The sequence below is a fragment of the Phacochoerus africanus genome, chromosome 9, assembly GCF_016906955.1.
Source record: "Phacochoerus africanus isolate WHEZ1 chromosome 9, ROS_Pafr_v1, whole genome shotgun sequence".
Classification (NCBI taxonomy): domain Eukaryota; kingdom Metazoa; phylum Chordata; class Mammalia; order Artiodactyla; family Suidae; genus Phacochoerus; species Phacochoerus africanus.
In genome coordinates, this window is record NC_062552.1 from 120,144,227 (window position 1) to 120,164,830 (window position 20,604).

Sequence of the window (20,604 nt, forward strand, 5' to 3'; positions counted from 1 at the left end):
GACTTTAAATGCTAGGAACCTTATATTCAAATAGGAAAATCTGATAAACATTAAGGATATGCAAGTATCTCATTTCTATTCACAAAGTAACAGAGGGAATGTGCTCAAAGAATCGTAAATTCTGGAGTTCTCTTGTGGTGCAGGAGTTGAGGACTGGGCATTGTCACTGCAGTGGCTCAGGCACTGCTGTGGTGGGGGTTTGCTCCTTGGCCCAGGAACTTCTATGTGCCATAGGCTTGGTCAAGAAAAAGAAAAGTAAATTCTGTATTTGTTACCAAAAGGAAATACCACTTAAGAAAGAATAAAGACTGTAAAGCCCATCGACAGATCAATGGATAAAAAGATATAGTATATCCATAAAATGAAATATTACTTGGCAATAAAAAGGAATGAACACTAACACATCTGGATGAATCTTGAAAACACTGTGCCAAATGAAAGATGCCAGTCACAAAAGACATTTTATTGTATGATTCCATTTATTTTTATTATATTTTTTGCTTTTTAGGGCCGCATCCATGGCATACGGAGGTCCCCAGGCTAGGGGTCAAACTGGAGCTACAGCTGCCGGCCTACACCACAGCAATGCGGGATCTGAGCTGTGTCTGCGACTTACACCACAGCTCATGGCAACGCCAGGGATTGAACCCAAAACCTCATGGTTCACAGTCGGATTTGCTTCTGCTGGGACACAAGAGAGAGTCCTCATTTCTCTGATGATTAATGACTGGAACCCTAATGATTCCATTTATATGAAATGGCCTTGAAAAAGCAAATCCATAGAGACAGAGTAGATTAGTAAGTGGTTTCTTAGGGCTAGTGGGGATTGGAGGCCTGTGAGGATTTATAGCTAAAGGGTGTAGACTCTCTTTTGGGGATGATGAAAATGTTCTAAAGTTGACTGTGACGATGCCTGCACAACTCTGTGAGATACCAAAAACCACTGAAATGTATCGTTTAAGTGGATGAATTGTATGGTATGTGAATTATATCTCAATAAAGTTGTTGCAAAAAAAGAACGGGGTCTGGCGGGGTGGGGGAAGAACACAGAGGAGTTCCTGCTGTGGTACGGAAGGTGAAGAATCCGACTGTTAGCAGCTCAGGTAGCTGCAGAGGCACGGGTTCGATCCCCAGCCTGGTGCAATAGGTTAAAGGATCCGATGTTGCCACGGCTGTGACATATGTCACAACTGCGGATCGGATTCAATCTCTGGCCTGGGAACTTTCATATGCCTCATGTGTGGCCACTTAAAAAAAAAAAAAATGGCATTCTCATCGTGGTTCAGAGGTTAGCAAACCCAACTAGCATCCATGAGGGCAAGGGTTTGATCCCTGGCCTCGCTCAGTTAAGGATCCGGGGTTGCTATGTGACCTGTCGTGTCGGTCAAAGATATGGCTCGGATGCCACGTTGCTGTGGCTGTGGTGTAGGCCAGTGACTACAGCTCCGACTGGACCCCTAGCCTGGGAACCTCCATATGCCTTGAGTGTGGCCCTAAAAAGACAAAAAAAAAAAAAAGGTGTGTGAGGCAGGGAGAACACAGGATCAACTTCTAATTTACAATAATTATTACTTTGCCAGTGACATCAGAATACCCCACAGAAACTAACTTCTATGGTAAGAGTTCTGTTCTCAATGGATTTTCTTTATTAAGCAAAATTTAAACATGTTTAAGCAGATGTGAACAAAATACACATATTTAACACTTGTCCTACCTTTGTGGTAGAGACTGAAACTGCTTGAATGAAGGCAGATGTAGTGCTTGTCATCAAAACCTTCATATTTTGTCACGCAAAACAGAGACCCACTATTGAATTCTAACCAGAATTCACCATGTTTGTTTTCCAACAGATCTCCATTCTCTTGCTAACAAAACAAAACAAAACAAAACAAAAAATCAGAAAGACACAGCAGTCATTAATTAAACGCAGAAAAGTGAGAATGACTCTTGAGATGCTCCTTGTTCAGTTAGGAGGATCTCCCACCTTCAGCAAGGCGGTCTGGATCTTGAACCAGCCAACATGGTGCTATTGAAAGCTGAATAATTAAAAGCAATGCTCGGCCTCTTCTGCCAAATGAATCCCTGTACTTCATCCTTCTTTAGAATGAATAAATTACTAGTTATCACTCAGGAGTAGAACCAGCACATTTTCCAAAAGAAGGTCCATGTAATGTTTGTCTTTGACGTGCAGTGGAAATCAAACTTCCAAGCTGCTGTCATCACGGCGTGCCTCAGAAAACTGAGCTTCATCCGTCACTGAGAAAAACCTCAGGCCATCTCAGTTACTGGATGTATAATCACGGTAGATTTAAATTAAGACACACTTTGAAAAACCACTATAGATTTGCAAATCCTTACCTTTACATCTGTAAACACTGCCATTACTCCATGATTAATACTCAGAAGAACTGAGAGAAAACTCTGCGAGTTCCTGTTCTGAGAGTCTAGTTTTTTTTTCCTACGGGAACGACAGTTGGGATCAACGGTAGAAAAATACTGCAGAGTCTCCTCCTCAGACCCACTCTCCTCATCTGTAAGACACGAAGGTCACTATGGCATATGGTTCTTCCCAACAGCTTCCTCAAATAAAATGGCATTCAAACTTGACCACTATAACAAGACTATTTATTTTACAATCTGTTTATTTTCACAAAGAATCTGGCACGACAATAAAAATGTACTTTCTTTTTTCTTTCTTTCTTTTTTGCTTTTTAGGGCTGCATCCATGGCGTATGGAAGTTCCCAGGCTAGGAGGAGAATTGGAGCTACAGCTGCCTGCCTACACCACAGCCACAGCAATGCAAGATCCGAGCCACATCTGAGACCTAAACCACAGCTCATAGCAACGCCAGGTCCTTAAGCTACTGAGGGAGGCCAGGGATCGAATCCACATCCTCGTGGATACGAGTCAGGTTCGTTACCACTGAGCCACAACAGGAACTCCTAAAATGTACTTTCTATGTTTTTCTCTTTACCACTTAACTTCAGACAATATATATAGTATCATTATAAAAATAACACTCCATTGATAACTTTCTCCATACACAGCTAAAAATTCCTAAAAGATATTATAAACTATAGTTATAAAGGGAAAACACCAAAGAAACATTTTTAAATCCACCAATTTAAGAGGTTATTACTTAACTGATAAACCAGACATTTTAATTCAGAAGAAATTTAAAATATATTACCATAGTGAACAGTAGATTTAAATGGACTAAAACTATCTTTGTTGAAGGTATTAATCAGTTGACTGGCTACTGAAAGCCCAATACCATATGAAATATTTTCAAATGTCTCCACTGGTGAAGGAGCTGTTGGTTCCCATAGCAGCAAATCATTAAAGATCCTATAAAGACAAAAGTTGAAAAGTAAATACAGAACTCTGAGTTCAACTGAAGGCAAACGAAGGATTAATCCTTTAAGAAGTCACATGAATAATAATTTCTCTAAGTGGTAAAATGGAAATTATCTTACACAGAGTTTTCTTTTAAAAAGCATTTGAGAAAAGAATTTTTCCCATCAGATACCTAAATAGATATCTGCCTAGGTTTCTCTATGTTATATGCATCAAATTACATACATCTAAAAACACTTTAAAAGAAGAAGTTAATTAAAAATAGAATCCCATAAAGAACAACAGGAAGACCGTTCACATACACGAGAGCACTCTGTAAACTACAACCGCTTAGGCACTGTCGCATCTGACACCCCTCAATCCTACCAGGCAGCCAAGGGAGAATTAATACTCCCACTTTACCCTTGAGGAAACTGCCTCATAAAGGTTAGGTGACCGGCCCGGGGTCACACAGCTGGTTCGGCTCCCACATCAATTCTCGCCCTTATTCACTTCCTCTAGGGATGTTTATCTGCTTTTCCCTTCTTCAACAGAAGGCACAGCTTCACCGGCAAGTTTGCATGAGATGCAGAATGCACAGAGAACACGGAATAAAGAGAGGAAACCCTTCTAACTAGAGGAACAGCCAAGTCAATACTGGGAACGGCTGGGGGGAACCCATGTCAAGCCAGGCTACCACCACGTCCTACTCTGTCAAAGAAATATTTGTCACTACTTAGATACTCCCCATCCCCACCACTCACCTCTACGATGTCATGAAAAATCAGACTTTCCAGGGTCCTCCACAGAAGGTTTTTGTGAGGTCTGGACCCACAGCACCTCCCTCACACACACAGTGCAGTCACGGCACCTGTAACTCCAGTTTCCTGTCCTGCCCCCAGACCGCAGCCCCTGAGGGAGAGGGACCTGCGTCACGGGCATCTCTCTATGTGCCTGGCACAGTGGCTGTCACGGAGCAGCACTGAGGGTGTGGTGAAAGGACCAATGGATGACTCACAGGGAAGGACTGCCAAAAGCAGACTCATCGTACAGCCTAGTGTGAATACCAATCAAGGTGCCAAGCGATGGTGCGGCCCCAGCCCTGCCTGTGAGAAGCCACTTGTCTAGGAACTTCCCGGTCAATCCCTGAGCTTCTGAGGCCCTAGAAAGTATAAACTGGGACTGAGTACTGTCACCCTCAACAGACTGCAATCCCCGCCCAAAAGGTCTCCTTGTGGAAGCATCCCTAGGTGCCCATCAGGGACACAGGGCGGAGGCACGTCTCATCTCAGACCCGCTGACAGCGATGCCCCCACTGTGCGGTCCGCACTTGGCTCCCTACCTCTTGGGCATGTTACTCACAGGACAAAGAAACAAGAGTCTAAATCCAGACCGCAGCCTAAACTCCTATATGAACAAACAGTGAAAGTATAAAATGAATTTTCTCAGCAAATTTTTCTTTACCTTATTCCCTATTCTCTTTCTCTCTTTTTTTTTTTTTTTTGCTTTTTAGGGCCGCACCTGTGGCACATGGAGGTTCGCAGGCTAAAGACTGAATCAGAGCACAGCCACCAGCCTACACCACAGCCACAGCACCTTGGGATCCGAGTCATGTCTGCGACCTACACCACAGCTCATGACAATGCAGGGATCCTTAACCCACTGAGCGAGGCCAGGGATGGAACCTGTATCTCAGATTTGTTTCCACTGTGCCACAACAGGAACTCCCCTACCCCCATTCTCTTCATAGGTGAAAGAGAAACTAACACTTTTTTTTTTTTTTTTTGGCCGTACCCACAGCATGTGGAAATTCTGGAGCCAGGGATGGAACCCATACCACAGCTGTGACCCAAGCCGCTGCAGTAACAATGTCAGATCCTTAACCCACTGTGCCACTAGAGAACTCCAAAGTTATTACTTTAAATAAAACCTACAGTTCATGGTATATGACCTGTAAATGTAAGTTTCATATGATTTTACTATGTTTTCCTTATTTATATTTTTGGTCTAAACACAGTCTTGATACCATTAACTATAAATCATTGGATGATGTTTCCATCAAGAAAGAAAACACTTGGGAGTCCCCTTGTGGCACAGCAGAAACAAATCTGACTAATATCCACAAACACGTGGGTTTGATCTCTGGCCTCACTTAGTGGGCTAAGGACATGGTGTTGCCGTAAGTGGTGGGGTAGGTTGTGGATGCGGCTTGGATCCCATGTGGCTGTGGCTGTGGCTGTGGTATAGGCCAGCAGCTGTAGCTCTGATTTGACCCCTAACCTGGGAACTTCCATACGCCAAGGGTGCGGCCCTAAAAAAGCAAAAAAAAAAGGAAACCCCCCAAAACCAGAAGATATTTAAGGAAGGCAGAGTCATTTATAATTCCTGCTCAAAAAAAAATATTTTTAAATGTTATATATAATAAAGTGTATTATGAAACAGTCAGCAAAACTTGAATGGGGTCTGATGATTAGATGGTTATATAAAATAATAATTTTCTTACTGTGATGGCTGAATTATGGTTATACAGAAGAATGTTCCTGTTGGTGAGAAATACATACTCAATTGCTCAAGGGACAATCAAGTTAGCAACTTACTCTCAAACGGTACAGGGAAAAAAGCTCTTTGTACTGTCCTTGCAACTTTTCTATGTGTTTGAACATTTTTAAAACAAAAAAATACACAAAGCCAAATAAGGTGCACGTAATTCACACATGGAGTAACTTACATATGTGATTTATCTGAGCCACAGGGTGGAGACCACTACAGTAGCTGTGTAATTCTAGGGGTTTCAGAGACAGACAAGTGGGCAGGGGAGGAGAGAACAGAAACTCTCTTAAGCAACCGCCGTTTAACCAGTTCCCCAGATGAACGGATACCCCCGAGTTCCCTGATTTAAGCTACCCCACCTGCCGTGCTGACCAGGCTCCCCCATATGCTAACTGCTTGCTGCTGGGAGACAACTCTCCAGCCCACCTGACCCACCAAGGGTCAATTATGTTTGGCCTCATAGCTGCTCATCCCAGCTGTAAATGTAATAAGCATAGTTTAATTCAATATTGTGCTAACTCACGGCTTTTCAGTATATAGACTGAAGTGGAAAAAAAAACTTACAAACCTGAAAGGGTTCTGCATTCATTGCTTTTTGTTGGCTGCACCCATGGCATACAGAAGCTCCCAGGGCAGAGATCAAACCTGAGCCACAGTGGTGACAAAATGGATCCTTGGAGTTCCTGCGTGGCTCAGTGGAAACGAACCTGACTGGTATCCAGGAGGACACAGGTTCGATCCCTGGCCTCACTCAGTGGGTTTAGGATCTGGCTTTGCCATGGACTATGGTGTAGGTCAGAGGTGGCTTAGATCTTGTGTTGCTGTGGCTGTGATGTAGGGCAATAGCTACAGCTCCAGTTGGACCCCTAACCTGGGAACTTCCATATGCCATGGCGCAGCCCTTAAAAGAAAAAACAAAAGGATCCTTAACCCACTGAGCAATGAGGGAACTCCTATATTCATTACTTTGAAATTATTTTTCCACTCTACTTTTAAGAAATTAAAATCTGAAAATTATAGACAAAGCCTTCTGGGTACACATGAAGCAAACATTCTAACCAGTGGTTCATAATAAAAAAAAAAGCCTTGTCTTCTATTTTTAAAAGTGGTAAATGAACAAATACTTGTAAACTGAATGTTTAAGGTATGTATTACTCTTCTGATATCTCAGTTGAACCAAATAGCCACATGCTCAATCAATGCAGAAGGAGAAAGAAACAGCTTTAGCCCTTCTGACCTCTGGGCTGGAGCTGAAACCAGTTGTCTCATTTTGCTCAGCCTTGTTAGCTTTGCATACTTGTAAGCTCTTGGCAGACACTCCTCAACTATAAAATAAAAAGTAGTCTAGAGATTGGTGGTTTCCAAACTTTAGAACATGTATAAATCCAAATCTTATGTGATACCAAGTAAATCCACAGGAGAAACAACAGTTTGGAGTCTGAAGCTGAGCAAAAATCTGGATGACTTGTTCGCGTGTGGGAAGCTAGAGATGACAGACACTAAGGATTCTCTTTCTAGAAACCGACGTGACCACTTTCCAGGTACACTAGAGCGAGTGGGAGCGGTAACAATAACAGCTGACTACTGAGTGCTTATTCTAAGCCAGGTGCTGGTCTCAGAACTTTCCAAATGCTGTAGGTCAGGTCAGTGTTCCAACGACCCCTGAGGCCTGTGCGAGCATCCTCTCCATTTTACAGATGCGGAAACTATGCTCACAGGGACCAGGTGAACTGTCCAGGGTCTTCAGGGTCTACGATCTCTCCCCTTTTAAAGGCTACTTATTTCAACACATTTGCTTGGTATGTATGTTTAAGGATATTTAAATGCAATAAATTTAAGCTTTTATATTTTTTAATTTGGTTTTTTTTTTTTTTTTTGGCCACATTCACAGCATGCAGAAGTTCCTGGGCCAGGGACCGAACTGCGCCATTGCAGCAACAATGCCAGGTCTTTAACCCACTGCATCAGCCACCAAGAACTCCTAAATTTCAGTTTTTATATACAAGTTTACAAGTTAGAATTTCTAGTTCTAATAAGACGCTTTTTTTTTTTTTTTTTTTTTAAACTCTGAGAAGGGATGCTCCTTCTCCAAAGACTCTGGGACTTGGATTTACACCAGTATCTGTTGGCCCTCTACACAAGTATCTCCCAACTCTTTTCATGTCGCTGCCCAAAAAAAGAAATTTTCTCAGTACTCTGTTGTAAGGTGACGGAGGGTGCCCAGCCAATCTGAATATGGAGGAATTAAATATCTCACCCTCAAGTAACCAAATTACCAGATATACTAGTTAAGACACTCTACTATGACAACAGCCCATCATAACAGTAACAGTTTTATAATCAACACCCTACAAAGCAGATCCCATTCACGCAAGAGAAGCAAAGGGGGAAGAGGGAAAACAGAGAGGCAGTCAGGCAGGAAAGTTCCATCCCAAAGACTCAACTAAATGGGTCTGAACTCACCTATTATAAAGCTTCTCATAAAAGTTTTTATTGGGTAGTGTTACATGAATGTTGGGTAATGTAAGTTCCAGCACATAATGAGAATTGCTGATGGCTTTATCCTGAAACTCTGTCATTTCTACAGGGTCTCCTGGCATCACCATCTAAAACATAACAGTTTCGTGCAAAAAAAAAGAAAAAAATGCATCAAATAACCATTTTATATTTAAAATAGCAGTAGCATCATCTTACCCTCCCCACGCGACTTGGTATGTGAGCAAATAAATAAGCATGCAACTTTAAGCCAAGGGAAAAAACAGGTGTTGTTCAATCAGAGAGCTAAAAATCTGGCAAAAACAATATACATAGTATTTTTTAAAAGATAAAGCATTAAAACCATTCCTCTCCGACAGAGGGCAGTTCCCTTGTTGCTTGCTCACTTTTATTTTACCTGTTCATTTTCAAACATCACTCTACGAGAAGAGAAGGGAGATGGGGCTGGTCTTCTCAGATCACAAACGTCTTTCAGGGAATGAGCGGCCCCCTCCTCTTCTTCCTGGTAGTGGCTGTCACTCTCCTCCGCCTCCTCGGCTGCTATTCTCTCCAAAATGGAATGCATGGCTGGTGGGTTTACTTTCAGTACAATTCTGAGAGCAAAGACAAGTGAAAAATCAAGATCTGAGCGTAATCCACAGAACTAACCTGTATACATATGAACACCAAGCCCATTGATTAATTAAATCATTAATAACAGGAGTCAACTTCTCTACAAAGTGGAGCATGCTATAAACTTAGACGTGTGGAACTGGTGAAACAATAAAAGAAGGCATTAACATTTTATACTTGACTAGTGAAAATGTGATCTTTTGAGATAAAAAGGTTATTTCAGAGTTCATTAAAAAACTTGTTTTAAAAAACAGAAACAGACTCACACATACAGAAAACACATTTATGGTTACCAAAGGGGAAAGGGGGTAGGGGAGGGATAAACTAGAAGTTTGGGAGAAAGGAGTTTGGGATTTGCAGATTTGGGATTTGCACTAAATATAAAACAGATAAACAACAAAGTCCTACTGTAGAGCAAAGGGAACCATATTCAATATTCTACAATAAACCATAATGGAAAGCATATAAAGAAGAATGTATCTATGTATGTGTATAACTGAAACACTGTGCTGTACACTGGAACCTACACATTATAAATCAACCATACTTCAATTTAAAACATTTTTATTCATTAAAAGGTAGCAAATTTTCCCTAAGAATTCCATTAATTATCATTAAACCTCCTACATGCCATCTCTTAGGCTGTCACAGAATACTTGCATACCTAAGAAACCTCAAGTTATGTAAACTGCTGAAATGAAAAAAGGAGACACTCATTAGGGAATATTTTCAGAACTGCAACAACAAAGTAAGCTTTTCCTTCAGGAATTTCAATAATAAAAGGCTTGTGTTAGCAGGGTGGTGTTTTATAGCTACAAACCCAAAATAACAGGAACTAACAGACTGTGATGACACTAGCTTTGCTCCAGAGCAAAGCCATTCCTTTCCTAACCCTCTGTGGCTCTCCACCAGCACAAGGCTTTGTGGGCTCCTTTTTATCAGCACGTCGGCCTGCTGTCAGGAGGAGGCATGGCACTCGCAAACAAACAACCGTGTTGCATCAATAACAGCTTGTCTTCCCCTGAGTAAGTGGTGCCAGGTGGTTCTAGTTACAAACGAAAATGACTGTTTGGTAATTCATAGATATCCTAATGTAAACTGTGCTTTCAAAGTACCTAACTAAAGTAGATCCTTTTCCTATGAAAACTACTCATTAACAGACAGGCACTGATCAGGCCTGTCCTAGGTGTTCCGACAGGTCTGGCACATACGGGACGGGAGGTAGAAGAAAGCAGGTAGGAAAACAGCACAAGAAAAATCACTTTAATTCCTAAAGACGCTTCACATACTCAGTTTTCAATAAAATAAAGCACTATTCTTCAGGGTAAAATAAGTTCTTTTAAATATAATCCAAGCCCACTATCAGGCTAATGTACTTTAAAGAATGCAGTTCCCACTGTGGCTCAGTGGGTTAGGAATCTGACATTGTCCCCATGAAGATGCAGGTTTGATCCCTGGCCTCACTCAACAGGTTAAGGATCCAGTATTGCCTTGAGCTTCGGTGTAGGTTGCAGATGTGGCTCAGCTTGGATCCAGCATTGCTGTGGCTGTGGTGCAGGTGGCAGCTACAGTTCTGATTCAACCCACAGCCTGGGAACTTCCATATGGCAAAGGTGCAGCCATAAAAAGAAAAAGGAAGGAAGGAAGGGAGGGAGAGAGGGAGGAAAAAGAAACGGATAATTTCTCCTACCTAAGAAATCTTAAAGGGAGTTCCTGTCGTGGCTCAGTGGTAACAAACCCAACTAGTACCCATGAGGATATGGGTTTGATCCCTGGCCTTGCTCAGTGGGTTTAGGATCCGGGGTTGCCATGAGCTGTGGTGTAGGTCGCAGACTCAGCTTGGATCCCGAGACACTGTAGGCCGGCAGCTGCAGCTCTGATTTGAGCCCTAGCCTGGGAACCTCCATATGCAGCAGGTGTAGCCCTAAAAAAAAAAAAAAAACAGAGAAAGAAAAAAAAAAAGAAATCCTGAAGCAGTGTTTTTCCAAGTCCCACTGCACAAAGGTGTAACACCTGGTGTAATTTTTAAACTATACTGATGCCCAGGCTCTAACGCAGAAACTCAGGTGGGCCCAAGAATCAGTGTCTTGTAAAAGCTCCCCAGATTTGAAAACACTTTTCGAAAACAATCACTGACAATGAAATTCATTTGGCGATTAACCAAACGGTGCTATATATCTTTTCAAATAAAGGCCTTTTTTTTTCCCCTTTTGTCCTTTTAGGGCAGCACCCATAGCATATGGAGGTTTCCAGGCTAGCGGTCAAATCAGAGCTGTTGCCACCAGCCTCCACCAGGCCATAGCAATGCCAGATCCGAGCCACATCCGTGACCTACACCACAGCTCACGGCAACGCCGGATCCTTAACCACTGAGCAAGGCCAGGGATGGAACCCACATCTTTATAGATCCTAGTTGGGCTTGATACCCCTGAGCCCTGACAGGAACTCCTAAAGCCCTTTTTAAAAATGAACTATTTTTACATGATTAATGATACTTTTGTCCGTCTAGTCAGGCTAGATAACTTGAGGCCAGAGAAAACATTTGATGTTTCCATTTCTGTCAGTGTCTAATAGACACCTTTGATAAATTATAAAATATATATTGAGTACTCATTAATTTTTCCAGCTTCCTCTAGGTTCTCTTATCAAGGCTGGGTATGTTTAGGTGAAATTCAGTAGCCAAAATACTGGTCAAAAAACTGCAGTGACTCGATGTGCGCATCGTGTGCACTGCTCACTCACCGCGGCCAGTCAAAGTCGTCGGGCGGCGTCGTCTCTCCATCGCCTCCGCTCGTCACGTGGAAAAACTTAACCGACGGCTCTCCTCTATCTTCCTGGAATGACCCTAAGAAAACAAGACCGGTTGATGGAAACGCGCTTCTTCTCAAACGCGAGCAGAAAAGACACTGTCCTGCTTCCAGGGGCAAGGATCGTCTACAAGCCAGGGACAAGCCAGCACTACGCTCCACAGCCTTCATCTGTTTGTTCCTGCTGCGTGCGTACATGCGGGGATGGGATGAACCGATAAAGTAACGACGCCGTTTTCCCTTCAAACGCAAATTCTTAAGTGCCAAGGTTTACTGTGTAAGGGGCATAATCACGACGTGAAACATAACAGTTACCACTCCCTGAGTGCCACTTAGGGATTATTCTTCATAAAAGTTTACGCAGTTAATCTGGGAACACAGAGATACATGTTTTGTACCAAGCACTGTAAGAATGACCTCTTCACAATATGTCTTTTCATTCCATTTTACAAAGAATGACTTTCCACCAGAATGGTAAGTTTCTTATCACTAGAGACAAGGGAAGATTCCAGATAACCTGTAAAGGCTTTTTCATGAAATCATAATTGGAAATGGTCGATTTTAAATATCTCTAAAGATGTAAAACTCAGAACAAGGGGAGGAAAACCAAAGCCTATTTCCGGAGAAAGAGGTCAGCGCAACGGTGGCGGGGGCTGTAGTGGTGGTGGCTGGGGGTCGGGGGGGTGGAGAAGCCAGGGAGCAGAGGAGGGCCGTTTAGGAGCCACAGAAAATGTGAGGATCTTTCGGAGTTCCTCACACACTTGGTTCACTTTAGGTCTATATACTGTTTCCGTTAGTTGACAAAAGCAAAGAAATACAGGAAAACTTAAAAAAAAAAAAAAAAAAAGGTTTTATAAAGGAAAGTCACTGGAGATTAGCCTCATGGTTGAAAGCTCAAGCTCTAGTGTCAGACTTGGGTTTGACTCTGGATTCTGCCATTACTACTACAGGACCTTGGAAGGTACCTCTTCAGAAGGTGACGGAGTCCTCACTTATAAAAGACAAAAATAATTGGAAATATAATGTGTATGAAGCACTCAGCACACAGCAAACATAGAATGGCACTCAGGAGTTCCCGTGTGGCGCAGTGGTTAACGAATCCAACTAGGAACCATGAGGTTGCGGGTTCGGTCCCTGCCCCTGCTCAGTGGGTTAAGGATCCGGCATTGCCGTGAGCTGTGGTGTAGGTTGCAGACGCGGCTCGGATCCCGCGTTGCTGTAGCTCTGGCGTAGGCTGGTGGCTACAGCTCTGATTGGACCCTTAGCCTGGGAACCTCCATATGCCGCGGAAGTGGCCCAAGAAATAGCAGAAAGACAAAAAAAAAAAAGAATGGCACTCAAAAACTTTTGGCTAGTATCATCCCTACGCATGCTATTCTCCAAGTGAATAAATCACCATGCATCAGCGTTTCCTTCAAAAACCAGACAAATATCATATTTACAGTATTGGAAAAAAGGTGTTACTCTCGTTCCCTAAAGTATGTTCAACATTATTATGTTTGGGGGCTGCCATATTCTTCCTACTGTAAGTTTCAAGAGCAGTTGTTTCTCTCTAGTGGCTCTCTTGTAGGCACATTCAATCTTACCAACTAGTTCTCTAAAGGTAAGTTCCAATTTAACTTGTTCAGGGGTTGATCCTCCTATGAATTCAGTCTTAAATTCTAGATCCGTGAATGCTAAATGAAGAATCTCCTTCTGAAGTGACTTCTTAAACCATGGTCCTCTCTCTTGATCTGATCGAAGATCAGGTATCGGGAAGCGAACAGAAAGGTTTAATGCTGGTGTGGCAACTTGTACTGATACACGACAGTTTGCAGGGTTATGTGAGTCATCTAGAAATACTTCAGTGAAAGCTTTATGCTAAAACACAAAATGTCAAAAATATGCCAAAAGGTTAAATTAAGCAAATGAACATAAATGACACTAGGACACAACATCACAATAGGTATAATCACTATGTCCTGATTCAGGATAATGCATTAAAATACAACGCATAATCAACTACTATTATATTAATTTCATGTTATGAAATTTTACAATGCAATGCAGCATATGGAAGTTCCCTAAAAAGACAATATAAAATAAAAATCACTAGAGCACCCAACATTCAATTTGAAAGATTTATCCACCAATAAGCTACTTCAAAGACTCTAATGTGAAATCAGACAAATTATGCCAAATGCAAAGGCCCGTCCCCGACTCATCGTTGTATTTCCAGGACTAAGACCAAGCCTGGGCATCACATGTTCCAAATGAACATTCCCTAAATAACTCACCCAGAGCCCTCACCCAATCAAACGGGATAATCCCATCAAATGACCCTTAGAAACCAAAACACGTATTCACCATTTACTTAAACCCTCATTGTAATAAAAGGGCCAACGAACATGCCCTTCCGATGAGTCTGTTTCTATTTTTTCTCTAAAATATATTGGAAGTCTTAGTCTAGAGTACAGCACAGGTGGTAACACTCCTCGATTTCATTACTCGGTCTCTAACCTCCTAGATTAGGAAGTTCCATTTTTACGCTAATACTTGCACTTTTAACAAACCTGTTCTTTCTCTCCCCTATTTGATTTTCTAACCCTCACTCTCAGCAAAAATAACTCAAGAGATTAAATCATCATCCCAACACATCTATGGCCAACAGCAAATATAGACAGTAGCCTGACAAAACTTAAAATAACCAGCAACCATTGACAATTTGGAGTTCCCGTTGTGGCTCAGCAGAAATGAGTCTAGTATCCATGAGGACTCGGGTTTGACCTCTGGTCTCAGTCGGTGGCTTAAGGATCCGGCCTTGCCATGAACTGTGGTGTAGGTCGCAGATGCAGCTCGAATTGGGGTTCACTCTGGCTATGGTGTAGGCCAGGGACTACAGCTCCGATTGGACCCCTAGCCTGGGAACCTCTATGTGTTGCGGGTGTGGCCTAAAATAACAACAACAACAACAAGAAATTAGAGAATGTTGATTTAATGTGATTACCCACCACTAATTAAGGGAGAGGCAAATAAGTAGAAAAATATCTTTTCCCTTTTCTTTCAAGCCAAAATTGTCTCTGTCTTGCCTGGTCCTAAAATTCCTAACAGACATCTTACAAATCTGAATTACTTAATATGTTTTTTTAGAAAAGAAATCAGAAGGGAGTTTCCATTGTGGCTCAGCAGCTTAAGAACCCGACTAGTATCCATGAGAATGTGGGTTCGATCCCTGGCCTCGCCCACTGGGTTAAGGATCCAGTGTTGCCACAAGCTGCAGCATAGGTTGCAGATGCAGCTTGGATCTCATGTTGCTGTGGCTGTGGTGCAGGCCAGCAGCTGCAGCTCCAATTCGACCCCTGGTCTGTGAACTTCCATATGGCATGGGTGCAGCCCTAAAAAGCCAAAAAAAAAAAGAAAAGAAAAAAAAACAAGACATTAAGCACCAGATCTACATGAAAGTGGTATTATTGTAATGTTCAATAACACTATGACAAACTACGTTCACTTATGAAGTATATCCTAGATTATACGGGCTGCATGTTACAGGAGATTCAAGAAGTTCATCACGTGTGACTAGATAAAGTTTTGTGAGGATGTATAGTCACAAATTATAAAATTCAGATAGAAGTCTCCTGGTGGTGCAGGAGGTTAAGGATCTAGCATTGTCACTGCTATGGTACAAGTTCAGTCCCTGGCCTGGGAACTTCCACATGTCGTTGGCATGTCAAAAAAAAAAACAACCAAAAATCAACATAATCAATGCTACCAAATGATATATTTCCATCCGCTCATTTTCTGTACAATTTTATTTACACTGTTACAATAAAAGTTTATGTGGAATAATACAGTCTTTTTTATTTAATATTTCTTCATGTTGCTTTACCATCTTTCGAATCATTTCAAGTGGCAGCAAAAAATTTTACTCAATACATTAGCACAACCTATTGAGCTAGTCTATTATCCAGACATAAAACACGTCACAAATTTTTTATTATTATAAATAATGGGTTTTTTTGTTTGTTTGTTTTTTTGCTTTTGAGGGCTGCACTCCCAGCATGTGGAAGTTTCCAGGCTAGGGGTCGAATTGGAATTGTTCCTGCCGGTCTATACCACAGCCACAGCAATGAGGGATCCTTAACTCACTGAGTGAGGCCAGAAGAGATCTAACCTGTGTCCTCATGGATACTAGTCGGGTTCATTACCACTGAGCCACAAAGGGAACTCCAATAATGCTGTTTTAATAACATGTGCTATTTAACCTATTAAGAATACTTAAGCTCAGAAATCATCCCAAGAAGCCTATTAGCTAGCTATAATTATGATAGGTATTTTCAACTTTTTAAATACTTACCAGACTAATATGCTTATTATATGAAGTATACATGTGAGATGCCATCATCTCCACTGTAGTAAGTTTTTGTGGTTGAAGCAAGGAATTTAACCTGTCCACAATACTGATGTCCAGCTCACAAAATACTGGATTTAATTTAATTTGTAATTCTGCCCTCTGAGGTACAGAACTAAGTCTTGCTTGATTACCCTTAAAAACAAAAGAAAGAAAAGAAAGCAAGCATTAATATGATCATCAACAATTCTATAAAATTAAGTTAAACTTTTTACAGCTGGTAGTCATACAGAGCGATCTCTTACCTGGGGTCCTTTATTCTCAGAATGCTTATAGTGAAGCTGAAGACACACAGGGGGGTGGGAATCAGTCCGTTCTTTGGAATGGAACGTTAAAAGCTTAAAAACAAACATGAAGATAAATTAAATGTACAATATTAAGCCCTAATTAATCACATTAATTAGTAGAGGACCTATCATAATAGAGGGGAGAGCTTTTTGAAGTCAAAAAAGCAGGTTTAAACTTCATTTTTGTCACTTATTAGCAATGTGCATTATTTTAGGTTAGTTCGTTAACTTCTGTGGTACTTAGTATTACATCTGCAAAATATGTGAGGATTCAAAAAAGCATTCTGAAAATAAGACACAAGGGCAAACTAATAGCAATAAAAACGTTATTTTGATAGTTTTGAAAAGTTTCTCTAGGATATTCTTTTAGGATAGGAAAAAATCAGGTTAATAATAAATGAACACAAGACATTTCATTTATCTTGAACACTGTTACAACACAGTAGGTATTCTGTTATTATTTCGTGAATAATAGAATTCTTCTGAAATTAAGAGTGCTTGGAAAATGAGTGAAATGAAGCCATTTGTCCCACAATTTTCAACTCTAAAAATGTAATACACTCTTATAATGGCCTTGAATTCTATATTTAAAATGAGTATACTATCCAAGGCAATCTACAGATTCAGCACAACCCCTATCAAATTACCAATGGCATTTTTCACAGAACGATATCAAAGATTTTTTTCAAGTTGTATAGAAACACAAAAGACCCCAAACATCCAAAGCAATCCTGAGAAAGAAAAATGGAGCCAGAGGAATCAGGCTCCCTGACTTCAGACTATACTACAAAGCTACAGTCATCAATACAGCATGGTACTGGCATAAAAACCAAAACTTAGATCAATGAAACAGGATAAAAAGCCCAGAAATAAACCCAAGCACCTATGATCAATTAATCTACCACAAAGGAGGCAAGAATATACAATGGAGAAAAGACAGTCTCTTCAGCAAGTGGGAAAACTGGACAACTACGTTAAAAAAAAAATGAAATTAGAACACTCTCTAACACCATATACACACACACAAAAAAAAACCCCAAATGGAGTAAAGACCTAAAAGTAAGACTGGATACTATAAAACTCTTAGAGGAAAACATGGGCCAAACACTCTCTAACATAAATTGCAGCAATATCTTCTCAGACCCACCTCCTAGAATAATGAAAATAAAAACAAAAATAAACCAATGGGACCTAATTAAACTTAAAAGTTTTTGCACAACAAAGGAAACCCCCCCCCAAAAAAATGAAAAGACAACCCACAGAATGGGAGAATATATTTGCAAATGAAACAACCAACAAGTGTTTAATCTCCAAAATATACAAACACTTCCTGCAGCTCAACATCAAAAAAAAGCAATCAAAAATGGGCAGAAGATCTAAATAGACATTTCTCCAAAGAAGACATACAGATGGCAAAAAAAAAAAAACCAAAATGAAAAGATGCTCAACATCACTAATTTTTAGAGAAATGCAAATCAAAACTACTATGAAGTACCACCTTACATCAGCCAGAATGGACATTATCAAAAAGTCTATATACAATAAATGCAGGAAAGGGTGTGGGGAAAAGAGAACCCTCTAACACTGTTGGTGGGAATGTACATTGGTACAATCACTATGGAAAACAGTATGGAGGTACATTAAAAAACTGAAAATAGAATAATATAAGAATAATATTCTTATTAATAAATAATAAGAATAACCACATAATCCAGCAATCCCACTCTTGGGCATCTATCCAGAGAAAAACATAATTTGAAAAGTTACATGCACCCCAGGGTTCACTGCAGCACTTATTTACAATTTATAGGCAAGACATGGAAGCAACCTAAATATTCATCAACAGAGGAATGGATAAAGAAGATGCGGCACATACATAGAATGGAAAATTACTCAGGCATAAAAAGAATGAAATAATGCTATTTGCAGCAACATGGATGGATCTAGAAACTATCATACTAAGTGAAGTTAGACAATGGAAGACAAACATTGTATATCCCACTTACATGTGGAATCTAAAAAAAAGGATACAAATGAACTTATTTGCAGAACAGACCAAAAGGGATAGGTGAGGGGGTAGAAGGGACAGACTGGGGGTTTGGGATTGGCATGTGCACACTAAGGTATATGGAATGACTGGACCCTGGAGACATGCTATATATAGCACAGAGAACTCTACTCAATGTTCTGTGATAATCTGTGTGGGAAAGAATCTGAAAGAGAATGGATATGTGCATATGCGTTGTACAGCAGAAATTATCACAACCTTGTAAATCAATTATACCTGGTAACACTTGAAAAAATCTTCTTTGACAAAATATAAGTGCAAACACACACCAAAAGTCTTCCTATACAACTTCCTACCTTTTCTGAAGAAAATCATTGTTCTTCATACAACACTTAAAAACCAAGACAGATTTAAAGACTAACCCTAAGAGAAAAGCATCCGGCAGTTACCTCTGTATAGTGAGGGGGAACAGAATGGAAGTCGGTGGGAAACAGGCACTCCAAAAGTTCCATTTGCCCGATGGACATGTCCGTACTGAAACATCGGGAGGCTGATCTCTGTCTTTGTTCATAGGATACTTTGATGCCAGTACCTATAAATCTATTATGAAAAAATGCAGCAGTTAAGAGTAGCCATATACTTCCAGATTAAACAATACGTCAAAAAATAGTATACAAGTGTTAATACTTACCTGTCCGGACAAGTTCAAAGTGTTAGTAGTAACAAATAGTCTTAAGGATATTAATCAGAAAGATGGCTTCAAATTTCCCATTCCCTGACATAGGATAAAGAAATCAGACCTGGAGTTCCCACTGTGGCTCAGCAGTAACGAACCCAACTAGTACCCATAAGGACGCAGGTTCAGTGGGTTAACCTGCCTCGCTCAGGGGGTTAAGGATCTGGTGTTGCCATGAGCTGTGGTCACAGACACAGTTCAGACCCCATGTTACTGTGGCTGTGGTGTAGGCCAGCTGCTACAGCTCCAATTCCATCCCTAGCCTGAGAACTTTCATATGCCACGGGTGAGGCCCTAAAGAGACAAAAGAAAGAAAACAGCCATGTTGATTATTATCAAGCATGTATTTCCCAACACTACCCCTTCCTCTCCTACACTTTTAAATTTACACTGCAGTAGATAAAATCTTTAAATCTGTAAAATACATATAATAGTTCCTTAAAATTATCTAGAAGGATCATGCAGTATTTTAAAAACTTTAATCAGTGGAATTCAAATGAAGTTCTTCTAGTTTTTTTATTTTTTTGCTTTTGTTGTATTTCCTACTGGCAGACATTTGAAACCTTGTCAAAAGCAGGGAAAAAAATATTTTTGAACTTTTATTAAAAATATAATCCCAACCTGTTGAGCTTCTTTTGCTAGATGTAAAAACTACTTTGCATATTAATTTTGATACTTTAAAAAGTTAAAATAAAAGCCAAAAGTATTTTCTAAAAATACATGTGCCCAAGTCATAATACATAATGGCATTATGAGTGGACAATATACAGATCACTCTCATGTTAAAATAAATAATAGTTGCATATTAATGTTATATATGCATTTATTAATTTAATTATATCCTTATCTATTAAGACTAAGGGCATGACAAGATCAGTGTTTATTTGAACAGCTTTGTAGTTTTTTTTTTAAGCAGAAGTTGAAAACATGTGAGAAAAAAGATTGTATACTTGTATGTGTAACTGGGTCACCATGCTATACAGTAGAAAATTGACAGAACACTGTAAACCAGCTATAATGAAAAATATATATATATATTTGTAAAAAAAAAAAAAAAGTTGAAAACATAGCTTCCAAGCTAACAATCAGCCTTGGTATCATTTCTCACCCAAGTGAATCACTTCCATGCAGCTTTTTGTTAATTCATTCTCCTCTCACTACCACTGCCATCTCTGCTGAGCCAGGGACAATAAGAAAAATGAACTAAAGAAAATTTAGAAAATGCTAAACCACATAGCTCTTATATCTGAATGTTTCATATGCCAAACAACCTGAATGAGAGATTCTATGGCAAACATCTCTGCAGCACTGCAAGAAAACCTCACTCATTCCACCCACTGACAAATAAAATGCAAATTAGGAAAACAAATGGAAATGGGTGGAT

At 40.3% G+C, this 20,604-nt stretch overlaps 1 protein-coding gene across 1 annotated transcript in view; it reads right to left on the reverse strand.

Moving 5' to 3' along the window:
- ATG2B (autophagy related 2B) overlaps positions 1-20,604 on the reverse strand; it is an 80,559-nt gene that overhangs the window by 35,983 nt on the left and 23,972 nt on the right. The window contains exons 12-21 of the mRNA XM_047794537.1: positions 18,934-19,084; positions 16,435-16,527; positions 16,136-16,324; positions 13,389-13,662; positions 11,738-11,840; positions 8,781-8,976; positions 8,351-8,493; positions 3,192-3,349; positions 2,359-2,531; positions 1,715-1,865 (exon numbers count right to left, since the gene is read on the reverse strand). Of these exons, the coding sequence (XP_047650493.1) occupies positions 1,715-1,865; positions 2,359-2,531; positions 3,192-3,349; positions 8,351-8,493; positions 8,781-8,976; positions 11,738-11,840; positions 13,389-13,662; positions 16,136-16,324; positions 16,435-16,527; positions 18,934-19,084 (1,631 nt within the window). The remainder of the gene's footprint in view (positions 1-1,714; positions 1,866-2,358; positions 2,532-3,191; positions 3,350-8,350; positions 8,494-8,780; positions 8,977-11,737; positions 11,841-13,388; positions 13,663-16,135; positions 16,325-16,434; positions 16,528-18,933; positions 19,085-20,604) is intronic.